The sequence below is a fragment of the Pholis gunnellus genome, assembly GCF_910591455.1.
Source record: "Pholis gunnellus genome assembly, chromosome: 1".
Classification (NCBI taxonomy): Eukaryota; Metazoa; Chordata; class Actinopteri; order Perciformes; family Pholidae; genus Pholis; species Pholis gunnellus.
The window spans coordinates 1,378,198-1,397,172 of record NC_136528.1 but is presented as its reverse complement, the minus strand read 5'-3'; the positions used below and the strand labels follow the sequence as shown (position 1 = coordinate 1,397,172).

Genomic DNA, 18,975 nt, shown 5'->3' with positions numbered 1-18,975 from the left:
TTGTCGGAGAAGCTGTGGTCAGTGATCTTTACAAAAACAATAGAAAAAGGGCTTCCAGACTAGAAATGGAATACTTTTATCATAAAATCTACATTTTCAAAAAGTTATAGTTTATTTAGTTGACATATTTGAAGACAAATGTTTGTATTGATTGAAGGTCGTATAGGAGTAATAGAAGGGACTGAGGTTCTAATTGGCAGAGGAAGAGAAAGTGCTGAAAAGTTTAAGAGTTAGTTGAATGATGATTCCAAAAAATAATTTTTTATCTATTTATTTTAAACAGTGCAATCTTGACTTGTTTTCTATTAACATGTGTATTTCTTTAATATTCACAGCTGACATCAGTATCGAGTAGAAACCATTTGAGCACATTAAGTTCCAAAAGTACATTAGTTTGTTCAATAGTTTAAATTTGACCTTTGGTCATGAGACATGCTCTGCTTCATATTATTGCTGATCAGAAGCAAACTGAAAATCAACAAATGGGCATTATTGTCTAGAATTCTCTACACAATCAGTGGCAGTCAGACGTATCTCCATCTGCTGGAGAAAGGTCTGCTTCAACTTAAAGTTGTGGATACTTAAACTGTTTGCGGTGAATTGCGACCAGAGAATACCTGCAGCCAATCAGTAAACAGAGTGCTGTGACGTGTGACGTAAGTTACAAAGGCTTTCTCTCTGTTTGAAACACATCAACTCGCCTCCCGGCAACAAGTGAACTGTGTAAGAATCGAGGCGAGTCACACTTTGCTACTGGTTGTTGTGTTTCTGCCATCGTACGCAGAATCCACATCCTGTAGGTCAGCCTACATCAGTGACCACTTCCTCCAACCAAGACCTCCAGAGCAGAGCTCTGCTCCGTGGCTGAGGCTGCCCTTGAGTGATGATGAAGAGCCAGTCACCCTGACCTTTCAACCGCTGTCGAAGAGAACGTCACACTGAGCTCCGCATGATGTTTTTCCAATAACAACACCATTTGTCATCGTGACTGGAGCCGATGTAAAGTGCGACTGTGGTGCAGCTGCATTCACAGGATTCAGAACCAGTAATTTTACAGAATTAGCATTGTTGTAATTTTCAGTCCTGCCTGTTTGAATCCTGCTGCCACACCACTAATGCATGGTTATAACACAAGCTGGCTTCAGTATTGAAATGCCTTCCTCTTTTATTAGGAGTAAAGTCAGACCCAGAACACAATACCTCAGAGCACACACAAGACATCTCAGATCAAATCTGTCAGCTGAAACACTTTCAGGATTCTGTGGTCTTCAAATCCCTCTGTGGACTAGATGCTGTACACTTAAACAACCAAATTCAAGAATTCCAATGGCTTCTTCATCATGGGCACAGTAACAATAGAGTCGGGATGGACCTCCCAATTCTTGAAAAAAGGGAGCATGTAAAAAAAAGGGAGCATGTAGCTCAGTAGTAACTGTGAATTCTTTAATATTGTCCATCAAGCTGAGCTGTGTAACTCAATGGCACAAATATAGTTACTATTACTTATAATAATAACATTCATTTCCTGATTGAAAAGCAACTGTGTAACACAATCCTACAATCGCAGCAGTGATGGACGAACATATAATCCAAATCATGTATCATACGTGCAATCGCGATGAATATGCGAAGATTAAATGCTTATTTTGGATTGAATCCATAAAACTGCTGATAATCTGATGCTCATGTGGAGAAAACACTCAAACTATGCAACCCAGAAAAGTTGGCATCGCAGATTTCTGCAAACCACCGGATATATTAAATGTTGACGTTTCTGAAACGTAACGCAGCGTAACAACGTAGAGTAACAACGTAGAGTAACAACGTAGAGTAACAATGCAGAGTAACAACGCAGAGTAACAACGCAGCGTAACAACGTAGAGTAACATCGCAGAGTAACAACGTAGAGTAACAATGTAGAGTAACAACGTAGAGTAACAACGCAGCGTAACAACGTAGAGTAACATCGCAGAGTAACAACGTAGAGTAACAACGCAGAGTAACAACGCAGAGTAACAACGCAGCGTAACAACGTAGAGTAACATCGCAGAGTAACAACGTAGAGTAACAACGGCGAGTAACAACGCAGAGTAACAACGCAGAGTAACAACGCAGCGTAACAACGTAGAGTAACAACGCAGAGTAACAACGCAGAGTAACAACGCAGCGTAACAACGTAGAGTAACAACGTAGAGTAACAACGTAGCGTAACAACGTAGAGTAACAACGTAGAGTAACAACGTAGAGTAACAACGTAGAGTAACAACGTAGCGTAACAACGCAGAGTAACAACGCAGCGTAACAACGTAGAGTAACAACGTAGCGTAACAACGTAGAGTAACAACGTAGAGTAACAACGTAGAGTAACAACGTAGAGTAACAACGCAGCGTAACAACGCAGCGTAACAACGCAGCGTAACAATGCAGCGTAACAACGTAGAGTAACAACGCAGCGTAACAACGCAGAGTAACAAAGCAGAGTAACAAAGCAGAGTAACAAAGCAGAGTAACCATGTAGCGTAAATAAACAACAACCAGAGAGCAGAGCCATCCTTCAATCAGAGGGTTGGCTGTTCCAGAAAACCACTAAAGGGAGATGAAGAGATGTTGAACCACCTCAGATACGATGTGAAGGAGCAGCGTCTCTACTCCGAGCTCCTGACCCTATATCACTAGTCTGAGCACCCTGAGGAGGAAGCTTATTCAGCCGCTTGTATCTCATTCTTTCGGCCACCACCCAAAGCTCATGACCCCAGATGATGGTCAGGACGTAGATGGACTGGTGGGCTAGATGGGCTTTGCCTTCCGGCTCAGCTCCCTCTTCACCACAACGGCCGGCTACAAACACCTGTCAATCTCACGCTCCATTTTACCCTACGAGACTCTGAGATACTTGAACTCCTCTTGCTTGGGGGCAGTGACTTACTTCCAACCCAGAGGGTGCAGTCCACCATTTTCCAGCAGAGAACCAACGGCCTCAGACTCGGAGGTACTGACTCTCATCCGCAAAACCGCTGAAGGTCACAGTGTGATGGAGCCGGCGCTAAGCTAGGAATCCAAATCAAAACCAAAAGGTATCTAAGACGGGACGGCAGTCAAACCCTTAACGAAAATAAAACGCCAGCTAAAGCCAGCAGCGTGCTGGAAACAAAGTGCACATCGGCGTTTGTGTACCAGGAGGAAGAGGAGATGGAGAGGACATATAAATAGCTTAGCGTCTTCTTCTCATGAGCTGTTCAGACTTGGTGGGAGACTATGTGCACTCACGCACGTCCATATATCTATCTATGGACCCTCTTCTGCCGTTTTCATTATTATCAATCCATCAAAATCTCTCTCTCTCTCTGACTATGTGGGCCTCCAATACACGCCGGTTAAAACATGGATATAATTGTATCTTCCACACACACACACACACACCAGTATTGAACTGAGATGGCTGATTGGCTCCACACTGCTCTCTTTCTGACCATCATTAGCATGATTATCAGGATTCCATGAGCAGAGCCGAGTCCCCCCCCCCCCTTCCCACCGCCTGCACTTCACCGCACCGTTGGACCGAACCAGTAATGGAGGTTGGCCTTGATTTCCCCAAGGATACATTCCTCCATTGCACCGCGAGATGACGAGCCTACAACCTACAACCTCGCAATTACACCCGTGCGGGCAGAGAGGAGAGCAGGACGGAGGCCCGCAGCCATTCCAACAAGCGCCTCCTGATTACTGACTTCATCATGACGACGACGACCGGGTTAGCATGGCCGCCTGTTTAACTGTGGCACGGTTTCTCTGCTGGTGGCCTTTCCTGGCAGCCTGAACATCATGAAAGAGGAATCACTGAGTCATTATCACTTTTCAGACTAATGTCCCAGACCTTTATCTGTGTGTGTGTGTGTGTGTGTGTGTGTCTGCAGCAGGCGAGTTGATGAAGAGATGTGCTAACAACGAGCTAGCACAGTCAGGAGCTATCAGGCTATCTGTGTTCGGGCCCCCGAGGTGAGTAAAAAAAGACACTCCTCAGCGTCGACTCGCTGCCTCTTTGTCTTGAATCTCTTCGCACACAATCGCTCACAGTCAGCGGGATCTGAACCACAGGACGCATGTCATAGGTCAGCCGAGTGTGGAAGCACTCAGAAGAGCTAAATGATGCTGTTGACATGATGCTAATGCACTGAGCTCTCATAGAAAGCTCAAATGTTCTTTCGTTTGTCAACCAAAACAAACGCCCGATCCAGACAGCTGTGACATCTTCTAAAGAGAGATGTGATGCCGTTACCAGCAACACTTATCTGATCTAAATCCAACTTAGATTAAAATGACTTTAGTAAAACATGGAGTATAACATGAGATAGATAATCTGTGTAAAAATCTACTTCCTTTCAGTATTCCTGAAATGAAGAAAAACTACCAATCAGAGCCGAGGAGTCTAAAACTCTTGAGAGCCGACTTTAAGATCATTAAACAGCCTCAAAGACAGAACTCCTCACACGTGAAGATGCTCTTCGTCCGTCCTGCCACCGGAAGCTTTCTCAATTCATGCTGCAATTCACACACAAAAAAAGGAAAGAAACGGAGCGAAAAAACTCTAAATTTGGATGAGAAGTTGAATGGAGGTCAAGGTCTGCAGGGAGAGAACTTCATCGGGGTCAGGTCGACTTCAGCTGAGCTGCAGCTCTGAACCCGATCGAGTCAAAGTGTGAAGGAACAGATAATCTCTCGCGTCACATCGCAGTTCTTATTTCTCACGCTCAAACGTGTGATGTCAACGCTCCTGACTCCAGCTGTTCATGACAAACGTGAACAGCTGACCTGTTGATTACATTTGGTACATTTTACATATTTAAATGTAAAAAAACAAAAAGGTGGATCTTTTAAATGTAAATTTAAAGAATATTTCAAGAATCTCAAACTTCTAAACACTAAGAAAAGTGATGAAAATGTATGAGGAACTCTTTAAAGATTTATTCCCCTTTTAACAAGTTCATGCATCCAAAATCAACATTAATATTCCTATTTATCTATTCAAATCTATATCCTGGTTTCTCTACCATTATGTCCAGAACATGTGTGTAATGTTTGCATATTTGAATAGTTTTTTAATAAAAAAGTTAAATAATAAATAAACACGTTTAAAATAATGAGAACGACGGCCAGCGACTGAGTCAAAAGGCAAATTATTTCAATCTTTACATTTTTTGTAAGAAAAAAAAATATATATATATTAAGATTGCTCACTTAATATGTAAATTCATTGGTTTCTTTTCACCTTAAAGTAAAACTTTAGATTGAGTTTGGATTGAAAACATGAATCATTGTCGTCGGTCGGAGGAGCGTTTTGTTTCCATCGAGCTCATGAATTCTGATAGAAACTTAGTTTTGGTTCAGAAAACATTAAAGAAGAAAACGACGGCGCTAAACGTTGACGGTGACTGCTGCCACAGACGAGATGAAACACTCAGTGCGCTTCAACATGAGCTCATTTTCATTTCATTTAAAGCTGTGACGACGGCAGCATGAGGAGCACACGCACCAACATGAAGACGGTGTAAAGCAACATCAGATCAAACTCCTCAGCCAATGCAAATATCAAACGTCACAACTCCAACAATGGAACCAACAAACCAATTCCTTACATTTTTCTATATATATAAAAAAAAATCCCACAATGCTTTGCCTGTGTTTATGAGATGACAGATGGGTAAAATTACAGTTATGTGAGACTTCACTGTCAGCGCTGACGCAAAACGGTGATGATTCATACGCTCCCCGGAAACCTCAATTTACTGCCCGCTTCAGAGTATTTATAGTGTTTTTCATGTAAGGAAGCAGTGAAGGAGGGGAGGATTCTCCTTTAGGTTTGTTATTGTTACACTGTCAGAGCTGGACACGTTTCATTCCTAAAAACAGGTCACATGTCACACATGGAGCCAAATCTTTCAGTTTGTGTTTTGGATTCTTCCAGCATTTAAAAGAAGTGAGAAATCCCAGCATGCAAAGCGGAAGAGATCAGATCTAACAAGGAGCGCTCAGGAATCCTAATGCTGAAGAACGCTGCGACCTATGTTTAAATATCTGTACTTCTTAATTTATATTAAATACATTATTTTACATTACTGTTACAGAACCTCACATACCAGAGTTCTTCTTCTTCTTCTTCCCAGAATAGAATATAGAAAACTAAAAATATTACTAATACATTCTGCCACTGGAGGCTTCAATTTCTCATTTGCCTCCTGCACCTTCACACACACACACACACACACACACACACACACACACACACACACACACACACACACACACACACACACACACACACACACACACACACACAGCTGTCACTTTAGTGCATCAATGCAATCCACTACAGCGGCTCTAATGAATTAATCCAATAAAGCCCACTTATTAGTGCCAATGAGTGGTTCTTTATGAAAACATTAATAGGAACAAGCAACTCGGTGAGCCCCCCCCCCCCCCCCCCCCCCCCCCCCCCTTAAACCACGGCCCCGCTGCTCGCGATGTCTTCATTGGGAAAACAGCAGCGGATGCATCGAGGGGCTTTTCACGCGCATGCAGATGGACGGGCTGTTTTTTTTTGGGGGGGGGGGGGGACGTACAGCCGTCATGTATGTGGGTGTTTTCTCCCCCTCTCCCTCTCTGTGTGACCTGAAAACCGGCTCTGCCTCTTCATCTCTGTTCAACCGAACAATACAAAAAAAGGAAGAAAAGAACTCGCGGATTCTTCTTGCAGCGTAAACCCGCGTTGAACTTCTGCACCTTTATCCTAAATAATACGGTAAAAAAAAAGACCTCACATGACGCAAAACACTTTTTAACAACCCGATGATAGCGCGCATGTGGACTTTTCTGTGACTGGAAACGCTCCACATTCACCTGAAACCCGACCCGTCCGAGTGCTCAGCCGCTTTGAAAAGTGTGAAGAGAAGAAGACTCCGGATGCTTACCTTCCTTTTTTAAGGCATTGATGATCGACTTCATTTTCAGCTCCTTTGCTACTCCGACTCACGGCTCGTGCATATCACGGGACTTTTTTTTTTTCTCCCCTAGACCTCGACTTTCCTCTTTCAGCACCAGGGACAGCGACTCCGCGGAGAGGAGCTGCCGCGCGCAGCGCACATGATGCCGCTCACACCTTCCACTAACCACCGCCTCCTCCCTGGTAAGCCAGCAATCCCCGCCCGCTCCGCTTACACACTCACACACATGACTGCCGTGACCCCGCCCCCCCGTACACACCTCCCCTCTTCTCGCTGCGCTGAAGTAATCTAAGTAACTTGTAGTGAAAGTCACAGTAGATGAAGTAGAACAAACATATAAAAGCTCTGCAGACTGGTTACAAAAGGAGATGTTTCCATAAAGTGAGGGCTCACAAATTGAAATAGCTGTGACAAAGATATGTAATGTGTGATTTCCTTCCGCATGCCGAGATATCTATAACACTTATAATATGTTGTAACACAATAAATCCTCCTCTTAATGTGAGTGATGGTGGTGAAGCTTCATGGTGATATCTATGAGATCACGTGTTGACCCTCTTCACCTGTAGAGTCTCTAAACTTCACACGTTCATTCCTCTGAAGGTTGGTTCAGGTGCTGAAGGTTCACACAGAGGTTTGTTCACACAGCATTGTGGAGAAAGAGATATGTCAACAACATGAAACAATCATTTTGAACCGGACATTATCCAACGTTCACATTTATGATTAATGCTAATAAGCACATATTTAATAAGACAATGCTATATTAGCACATTTAAGTTAATACATGTTGTTAAATATTTGTACACTATTCCCTCCTTAATCACGTGAACTTTGGATGTATTCTAGTTTGCTCTCAGGAAGTCAGATTTCGAGCGAACGACTGTTTAGCAGCTTCTTCCAGGAACACATCCTTGTTGTTGCTAAGCAACTCAGAGGGGGACGTCTCCATACATCATTAAAGCTCCACTTACACATCAGCGTGCACACCTGCCTGCTGTATGATGTAATGTGCATGTATCTCCCTGTGTAGCCGTCCTGCTTCCACTCTGTTTGATTTCACGCTCTGTGGTCTGGTGACACACTCGGTCCTCGTTACTGACGGCTCGTGGAAGCTCCGCGCGTCTCTACGACTTCTAAACCCGGCGATGCACCGATACCAGATACCAAGCCACCCAAGAACAGAGCAACACAGCAGATGGCTACATGCAAAGCATATGTTGTCATAAAGTATGCAATAACGCAGTGATGAGAGCAGATCTCCATACCGTGCAATGCCATTAAGAACTAGTCGGAATATGGAATGACACACACATAAGCGCTTCACAGTATTTTGAAAATAACTAAATCTATTGGGCCGCAGGATCGATTTCTTTTGTTAGTTCAGCAATTAGTAAATAAATCTATAAAGTATCAGATGTAACACAAACTACTACTTTACTCTTTTATGTCACATTTTCATTATTAAGCTAACTGAATAGCGTCTTAACCAATCAACAGATAAGACGGCCATGTTTGCAGCTTTGGCCACCAACAGGAAGCCACTTTCAAAAGTTAGCGTTGAGCTCCACTCTGCATCGGGAAGTCTGAAAAGCATTATCTGAAAATAAGTGGTTTCTAATGCAGCGGATGCACATTCCACACATGCTATTTGTCTGGAACATAATCTATGATTATTATATCGTTATTACAGACGTGGCATCTGTCTGTAAAGGAATGCACTGGATCTGACCTGATCATTGGAGACAGAAGGTCGTGTCCTGTTTATCAGTAAATGCAGCTCACCGCTCCACATCGTAAAGTTCAGTCTCACCATTTCACCGATCCATACGAGTGAGTAGCATCTCAGCAACAACGGAACGCAACAACGCATCGCAACAACAGAACACAACAACGCATCGCAACAACGGAGCGCAACAACGCAATAACTTAACGAAACAACGGAACACAATGTAACAAAACAATGTAACATAACAACTGAACAACAACGGAACGCAACAACGGAACGCAACAACGCATCGCAACAACAGAACACAACAACGCATCGCAACAACAGAACACAACAACGCATCGCAACAACGGAGCGCAACAACGCAATAACTTAACGAAACAACGGAACACAATGTAACAAAACAATGTAACATAACAACTGAACAACAACGGAACGCAACAACGGAACGCAACAACGGAACGCAACAATGCAATAACTTAACGAAACAACGAAACGTAACAACGTAACAACAACGGAAGGGGAAAACGGACTGGAACAACAATGGAACAGAACAACAGAACGTAGCAATATAACATAACAATGTCAATAAACCACAACCGCCATTAGCAGACATTCTTATGTATCGTTGTTGTACTTGTTATGTTAAACAGCGTTGTGTAAAACAACAGCACATAAAACATTAGTTAACAAGCGTAAAGTCAACAATTACTTTTGAATTCACATGGGACATGAACAGCGGTCTTGTGGGTGAAAGTCCTTTGTTTGTTTGATCCATGCATCACACATTCCACATACTGTACACCCATTTTAGACTTTCTTTCATGTTATTGTACCATGTAAATCTCAACAACAGTTGCTTGATATTCTACGTCACTTGCCCGAATGCAAACCCGTCCACATTAACGTATCTGTGGTTTGCAGAAACGTCACTTGCTTGTTAAAGCTACTTTAAGGTGTGAAAACTAACAACGTAGCCAATCTTGTGATTGCAAAACATTCATATATCAGAATCAGCGTGAGGAAAGTTTTCCTTCCTCGCTGGCAGGATGTTGGAATTGAGAGAATCAATTTGTCCTCCTTCCTGGATACACTGCTGGAACAATCAGCCAAATATAGCATTGATTTCAGAGTGTGTGTATGTAACCCACATTACAGTAGAAAGCCTTGTTTCAGGGAACAGAACATTTCAACAGGATGAATAAATTAACGAGTAGCCTTCATTTATTTATATATAACCTCACTCTTTAATGACATATTTTAATTTTTAAATAAAGTCCATAAATTCCTGAAAAAAAATAGAACAAGGCACATTGAGCATACATTTTGTTAAACGATTAATTGATTCATTTTCATTGTTCTAAATGAACTAAAAGGATGTTTTTTATTAATAATTTGTTATTTCTGCTCATGATATAAATCTTAAATCCTCCTTTAATGAAACAAAGATGTTACCTGATTGAATAAAGGTTTAATTTGATGCACTCTTCAGACAGTGACTCACTCATCGTATCCTCAGAGGAACGTTGGTTTGACGTTTGGAGTGACGGCAGAGTTTAGTAAGTTCACAAGTTACGTGAAAAATAACTCAATGTGGACACAGACAGCGGAACTAATTACACGTTATTATTTACTTAATCCATGGTCCAATGGTGGCATGTTGTGGTTTTTTTGGGCGGTTATGCGTCGGCCTATTCCTTGGCTGCGTGCAAAGTGACGACAACATTTCAGGAAGGAACATAAAAATAAGCCTATTTCCGAAACTATTGTTTTAACATTATTATTATACGTCTCGTTCAACGATGTTGAACATGATTTAACTTCTATCATTACAATATGGTTTGCAGATGTGGAAGTGTGTTAAAGCTGCATTCTCTCTAGTGTCCACCAGGGGGCGACTCCTCTGGTTGTATAGAAGTCTATGAGAAAATGACTCTACTTCTCTCTTGATTTATTACCTCAGTAAACATTGTAAACATGAGTTTATGGTCTCAATCTCTAGTTTCAAGTCTTCTTCAATACAGCATGATGTTCATTTAGTACATGATGGTCCATTTAGAGTCAAACAGACCATAAAGCAGGGGATGCTTTAGGGGCGGGGCTACACGGTGATTGACAGGTCTCTACCACAGCGTCGTCTGGTTGGTCTGGGAATCGTCTGTGTTTTCGTCTCACAACTTTAATTCTTTCACAGTGAAAGTTAATTGTAACATTTTGGTTGGCTGAAAAATGACTTAACTCCGCCCTCTTGTGTGACTTCTGGCTGCAAAAAAACAAGATGGTGACGGACAAAACGCTGAACTCAAGGCTTCAGAACATCAGTCCAAAAACCAATGGGTGACGTCACGGTGACTACGTCCACTTCTTATATCCAGTCTGTGGGTTTCCATTTTTTTATCCACTACCTGGCTGTGTGTATATAAAAATAAACCAAAATGCATTAACATTCAGCTTCTTGTGCCCTCCACCAACTGACAGCTGGATGTCTGTTCTTTCCTGCAGACTGTCAGCCAGCTGTGGGTTTTATAATGCATTTTTTTAAATCATGTTTCGGGGCTCTTGCAGGAAGCGGCTCGTGTTCAGGTGCAGCTCACAGTGATCTGCAGCTTCAAGACGTGGAGCGTCCTCTAAACTATAAATCCTGCAGCAAACTGGGAATAGATGAGTGTGACAGTGGTTACGGTTTGTGTGTGTGTGTGTGTGCGACACATACTCCCTGTGGGATTATCACACTGTGGCAGCGGGTGGTCTAATACGCCCATCTGTCAATCATTCTTACACAGGCTTATTGCTGCATGGAGAAGACAAATACAACACATATCTTCTGCAGACATCCTCACCATGCACTCATTCACTAAACTCTGTGTGTGTGTGTGTGTGTGTGTGTTTTGTCTTATTTTCGAGTGACAGTCAGAGATTGTAAAGAAACTAAATAACCTCTTTTAGGAGCAGATTTGGGAATTAACACACTGCTGCATTAGTTGTTTAAATGTTCAGCTGCAGAGACTCTGTATTATTGTCTCCGAGTCTTTATCTACATATGGAAATGTGTGAAGAATTAATGGGAAAGATGAGGACGCTGAAGAGAATCGTGTGGATGCATGAATGTTTTCCCTATTGTTCCACGTCGGTTGGTCGGCTGCACCGTTTTTTTGTGGATATTTTTTATGGTGCAAGTCCATGCTGGAATGTTTTATTAGGCAAATATCACACAAAGCCAGACGGATATGAGAAATGCTTGTCAGCATATATGTGTGAGAAATTAAAGGAGAAATGTCTCTGAACACGTTTCTTCCAAAAGACATTCCCCCAGTTGGTGGTTTGATGGAATCTGGTGACTGTGAAGGTCTTTTAACATATTTCATTTGTCACTGTTCATTAAATAACATTATTATCAGATCCTGACTGATACTATTGAAGGCATTTATTATTGGATAATTACAGATATACTGTATCACTTTTGGTATATTAACATATTGGCACATATTAAACACAACAGAATTGATCCAAACTGCTTTACAGTGCAGAGAGAAACTCAGGAGAGACTACTACTACTATTACTACTACTAATACTACTACTACTAATAATAAGAATTCCTGTGATTGTTGAATCACCTGTAAGTACCTGATGGTCGTGGCTGGTCTGCGGTAGAACAGCCTATTTATTCAACCACATGGTAACACATTTCCATGGCCACGCCTTTCAATGTGCAGCTAATAACTACAGCACATCGGTCACACACACACTCTCTCACATGTTAACCACATGAAGGCCGTTCAGCCCTTTGACAATCTTTCTTTCTCTTCCAGCTATCACGTCGCGTCCCACTCACACAGCTCCGTCCCGCCTTTGTCTTTGCACAGGAGTCCATCTAGAAATTATGGCAACACTGAATGCGCCCCGCTGATGAGATAATTCCCCGTATTCAAGCACTTGAAACTGAAGTCATATTTGTCATCTCTGCTCTCTGTGTGTGTGTGTGATAGGAGCCTCAGAGGCAGCAGATGAAATAACTGATTGATTAAGAGCTTCCAAGCCTCAGAATTAAGAAAATAATAACGCGCAGCACGGCGCTCATCGCTGGTTCCTGTCATGCGATTAACCTGCACTAACGCTTGTTTTCAATGCAATCTAATATTCTAACATGCTGGCCGGGCAGATGTGACACACAGATTACTCCTCGCACCTTCTGCTGACTGAAAACAGAATGTGAATGTGTGATTTGAATAATTTCGGCCTGCGGGCAGAGCAGGAACTCAACATAGCGTGCAGCGCATTCAGTAAACTGCTGATGGTCACAACTGCACACATCTGCATCTGTGATCCAACACCGTCTGTTCTCGTCAACCAACGTTTATATATTTCAGGCCACACAAAATACTTCTTATTCTTTAATATGTCCGAGCATTGGTGGAAATATTCTGTGAGCACTTCGTTCCTCAATCCACAATAATTGAGATCAATGTGGGATTGATTCTGTTGTGTGCTCATTGTGTTATGAACAATAAATACGAGGAACAATTATTCTGAGATAGTGTAATGAAAACACAAATTTAAGTATTGATATACAACTACTTAGTTAGGTTTAGGCAACAACACTACTTAGTTATGTTGAGACAACAAAACTACTTAGTTAGGTTGAGACACCAAAACTACTTAGTTAGGTTTAGACAACAAAACTACTTAGTTATGTTGAGACAACAACACTACTTAGTTATGTTGAGACAACAACACTACTTAGTTAGGTTTAGACAACAAAACTACTTAGTTATGTTGAGACAACAACACTACTTAGTTATGTTGAGACAACAACACTACTTAGTTATGTTGAGACAACAACACTACTTAGTTATGTTGAGACAACAACACTACTTAGTTATGTTGAGACAACAACACTACTTAGTTATGTTGAGACAACAAAACTACTTAGTTATGTTTAGACAACAAAACTACTTAGTTAGGTTTAGACATCAAAACTGGGATTTGTGTAGGTATAGCTACAAACGCTGTATGAGAGCAGCCTGTCCCGCAGGCCTGTAAGGAGGTGTGGGTGCATTTATTTGCATTCTATACCTTAGCCGTCGTGAAGCAACCACAAAATAACGTTTTATTTCTCTACTTCACTCTATATTCACTCTGTAGCTTGCTTGATCATCCCCTCTTGGCTCGTTTGAATGCCGTTTGCAACCGTCAAAATGCTGCGTGTTATCTTTAATAGTAGACTTAACATAAGGCCGATCAAATAAGTAACTCTGTCCTCAGAAAATACATTGACTTTTAAGTGAGAAGTGTAAAAGTGCATTTTTTAATTGATTGTATTTACATTGATATACAGTAGATAGTTGGATATTTGTGTGATTTGAACAATTTGGAGTCTCTCTGATTTGGTGTTGATTCTTACATTTCTGCTCTGTGATACGAATAAATAACAGATGTCAGAAGTTCTTTTAAATTTTAAAGTTTCATATTTCAAAATAAAACTGCGGTCAAGGTAATAGGACAAACAGTGGATCTAACCAAGTAAACTTGGAGGCCCCTATTGGCCAGTTCAAATGTTTCACCAGTTGGGAGTCCAGCCTTGACAATGTAGTGAAATCAACAAACAATGACGCAATGAAATAGAAGATTTGTGCGGCTGAACTGTTACATCATCTGGACAGAGGGAGCGAGAGAAACTGTGAAAGCCACGGGGCTTATGGTGTTTAGACCACATTACACATTACACACACACACACACACACACACACACACTGAGTCCATGATCAACATTTAAACACACTAAAGCTGCATATAGCCAGTAAGAGGCTCCACATGACACAAGCTGTCTCCAGTGAGAAGGGCTGAGCAAGTGTTTAGGGTGGAGCGGGAGAGGGCCAATGGGAGAATGGGGGAGTGGGTCAAAGGGGGAGGAGGAGGGCAGTGGGGCACCCACCTTTGCAGCAGGCTGAACCCATGGCGGCCAATCGAGAATCCAGAAGTAAAGATGTCCCATCCCCAAATCCACAGCACCAACACGTGTCACAGAAACAGGACAAAGATGTCCCAACACGAGGGGGACGGCGACGGACCGACTACCTGAGCACTAATCTTGGCTAACACTCACACTTGTTGCTGGGGATGTGAACGGTGAGAACGGAGGGTGGAGGGTGGTGTGTGTGTGTGTGTGTGTGTGGGGGGGGGGGGGGGGGGGGGGGGGGCAGCAGATGTGGATAACAAACGAGGGATTTTTTTTGTCCGATTTAGCTCTTCGCCAGGTTGCCGCCGTGCAAGGCTGGTCCACGAGAGAGGGCAACAATCGCAGGATTACATCTTCAGATTAGATGAGATTTCTCTTCATTCATTTCCCTCCCGACCTCATCTTTCTCCGTCCTCCTTTATATATTTATTTGTTTGTTTGTTCATCTTTTCTCATTTTCTCTGAGGCCCTATAATCCCCCGAGCCACAAACTACACTAAAGGCTTCGTGTTCACTCACTCAACACAACTGGAAACATCGACACAGCGGTTGTGAGCAGCCTATTGTGTGTGTATTGTGTATCATTGTATATATACTGTAAATATATTGAAGCTGTAAATGATTTGAGGTTGCTTGCTTTAAGAAATGTAACTCCATTAGGTGTTAAATTAGAGCTTTAGTCTGTTGCCGATCTGCCTCTCCAGAACTTAATATGTGTGGGAACTAAGCAACAAAAGGTAATAAATAGCAAAGATAAAGAAGAAGAAAAAAACATGGAGTTTGTTCAAATTTTTTTTTTTCATTTCTGTATGTTCGTGAGAAATCTTCTCACCTCCCTCTCATTCCTCTCACACACAGATGCAGAGTGAAATAACTCTCATATATATATATATATATATATATATATATAATGAATTTTAATGCACATTTATTTCCTTATTTGGGATGCAGCCACTTCAATCCTCTTTAAAAGTAGACTCGATTTTTAACTCCAAAGTGCAGTGGTTCAAAAGGGAAACAAGAATTCAAGCTTTCTAAACTCCAAACTGTTAATCTTGACACACAAACACAATTTATAAAAGCTTTCCCTAAAGCCTCCACAACACGCACGACACTGAGCATTATGTTGTGTAAGAAACAATCACAATTAATAGAAGAACCGTGAACGCTGACTGAATCAAGTCCTTCCACACAGAGTGACACAGATCAGTCGACACCTCTGGAGACCGAACAATCAGCTCCCACTAAACGACCCCCACCGGCCGAAGCATTGATCACTGCTGCTGGGCTGATCGGTCCAGGATTGTCCTGTCGTAAACATGAACTTTCATCCTTGTGGCAACGCTCTCGTAATCCAGCAGAGGGGATTATACTGAGAGATCATTTAGGAGGATCAGACCAAGAGGGGATTTGAAATATATCCCGAGGGAGATTCAGGAATATGTGCTGGATGGATGGATGGATGAGTGATGGATGGATAGAGGGATAGATGGATGGATGGATGGATGGGTGGATGGGTGGACTTATGGATGAATGGATGTGTGGATGGACGGATGGAAGGATGATTGATGATGGATGGATGGATGTGTGGATGAATGATGGATGGATGGATGAATGGGTGGATGTGTGGATGAATGATGGATGGATGAATAGGTGGATGATGGATGGATGGATGATAGATGGGTGATGATGGATGGATAGATGGATGCGTGGATGATAGATGGATGGATGGGTGGATGATGGGTGGATGGATGAATGGGTGGATGGATGGATGTGTGGATGGATGGATGGATGATGTGTGGATGGATAGATGGATGGGTGGATGGATGTGTGGATGGATGATAGATGGATGTTTTGATGGATGATGAATGGGTGATGGATGGATGGGTGGATGATGGATGGATGGATGACGGATGTGTGGATGGTTGATGGATGTGCGAATGGATGATAGATGGATGGATGATGGATGTGTGGATGAATAGATGAATGGATGGATGTGTGGATGGACGTTTTGATGGATGATGAATGGGTGATGATAGATAGATGGATGGATGGATGATGGATGGATGGATGGATAGATGAATGGGTGATGGATGGATGGGTGGATGATGGATGGATGGATGATGGATGGATGGATGATGGATGAATGGATGGATAGATGAATGGGTGATGGATGGATGTTTTGATGGATGGATGGATGATGGATGGATGGATGGATAGATGAATGGGTGATGGATGGACGTTTTGATGGATGGATGGATGAGTTGAGGGGAGCACAAGAGGAGCTGCTGCTTCACTTCTTACCGATATCTGTCTCTTTGTGGTTCTTGACGAGCTCAGCAAGCTCAAAGTTTCCAGCAATAATGGCGACCTGGAGACAGAAATACAATCTGTTATTATTTAATCTTTGCAAGTTCTTTAAGATAGTAAATGTAAAACATAAAGAGCACATAATGACAACATTTTTCTGCAAAAGTAGCTTCTTAAAAAAATACAATATATACCCATCATCAGATAAGCAACGTTCTCTCTGTATGTGAAACCTTTTCTACAGAAAAGCAAATAAACGTGATTACGTATCGTCTCCAAAAGCAGCCGAGCACAATACATCCATTTCACTGATTGTAGAAAGAACTCAAACAAGTACAAGAAAGGACTTCTTAATCACAGTAATGTGAGTACTTTCCTCCTCTTTGAACAGCCACTGACTTTGAACTTGATAAAATTCAAATCTTCATGGCTTTAATCATCTGGAAACTAATCTATGTGCGCGCACACGCACACACAAACACACACACACACACACACACGCACACACAAACACACAAGTCAGGATTCACACATGACACAATGGCGTGCACAAGCAAAGTCACATGGAGAGCGAGTTAAAGCTGCTGTTTCAGACAGAAGCTCCTGCAGCGATGGTGATTTTATCATTTTAACGGGTAAAAACAAGAAAACAGATTTATTTATTTAACATGTAACTGATGGAAACGTTGCTATTTTGCTTCCATAACATTTCTACTTTCAGACAAGAAAAGTGTTTGTTTTGCTACTTCGTCTGTTTGCGTCTGTAGATTTCTCCTAAGTTACCATTAGATAAAGCATCATTTGCATATTAAAACAAAACATTTCAGAAAACTTGTTCTACAAAATATAATTGTAATCAGCTGGTGAAGTTATTAGTGTATTTATTTACTTTATTCACCGGTAGTGTCTTCTCTTAATGAACTACACACATTGTAATTAGTCTTTTATGTCCTGACTCTATAGAAAAACCTAGATTAAAAAAAAGTCTCTCGCATAAACCGAGATCGAGCACGAATCAACAAAATGATTTTAATTTAAGGTCCAATTCTTCATCGACGTGCGAAGCGCAAGAACATGAAATGTGATTATAAGCACTGGAAAAAAGCCCATACTGTAAGTGATGCATTTATCAAACTAATATTTAATTACATTTTCAAATAAATGTGTTTGAAAGCAATAATCTTCATGTTTCATGGTATTTATGGTTACAGATATCATGAAATCTGAATATTAGTTGGTGGCTGACTGTCTTACATATAAAATCCCTGAACTATTTGTCTTCTTCTGAACAAATTAAAGCAATTTTACGTCTGAAATCCTGAACAACTGGCCTCATCACACGCAGCAGTGTGTTCCCTGAGTGTCCACCAGGGGGCAGTAGAGTGATGTCATGCTGAGCCGGCTGCAGAGGTTGTTACCCGGTCGGTGACCCACATCAAGCTGCCTGTTGACATGTTGCTGCTTACAGTTGTTCCTGTTACAGGGTTTACAGTACACCTCAGGTGTAAAAATAGCCGGGTTCATCTTCCACACACACACACACACACACACACACACACACACACACACACACACACACACACCTCAAGGGAAACCCAGCAGCGTTACATAAGCCTGCTCTGATTCCTGGAGAACACATATTCAGGAGGAAGAGATAGAAAAGGTGCATTATTAAAGCGGAGTTGGCTTGAGTAGTAGATCTCTGCTCCCTCCCTCTGCAGTCGACCTGTTCTTCATATAAATAAAATCACTTCTGAGAGAAAAGCACTCGGGAGCCTCAAACATAGACGGTTCCCACCAGTACGGATCCTCTTCAACACGCTGCATTAATATACTATATTATATTCCAGCTTTCCTTCGGGGCTGAACTGTGAGTCGTTACATGTAATCATGCTTCTTCTTCGCGGCAGCAAATGTGATGCTTTCCTGGGAGGGGGACGGAGGAGGAGGAGGAGGAGGCGACGCCGGCTGGATCTCCCAC

At 42.0% G+C, this 18,975-nt stretch overlaps 1 protein-coding gene across 1 annotated transcript in view; it reads right to left on the bottom strand.

The window, feature by feature from the left end:
* The window catches only part of LOC306696645 (SH3 and multiple ankyrin repeat domains protein 2-like), a gene marked incomplete at its 3' end in the record, with an annotated part of 104,617 nt that overhangs the window by 60,026 nt on the left and 25,616 nt on the right, over window positions 1-18,975 (bottom strand). The window contains exon 9 of the mRNA XM_079160305.1: window positions 16,989-17,055. Within this exon, the coding sequence (XP_079016431.1) occupies window positions 16,989-17,055 (67 nt within the window). The remainder of the gene's footprint in view (window positions 1-16,988; window positions 17,056-18,975) is intronic.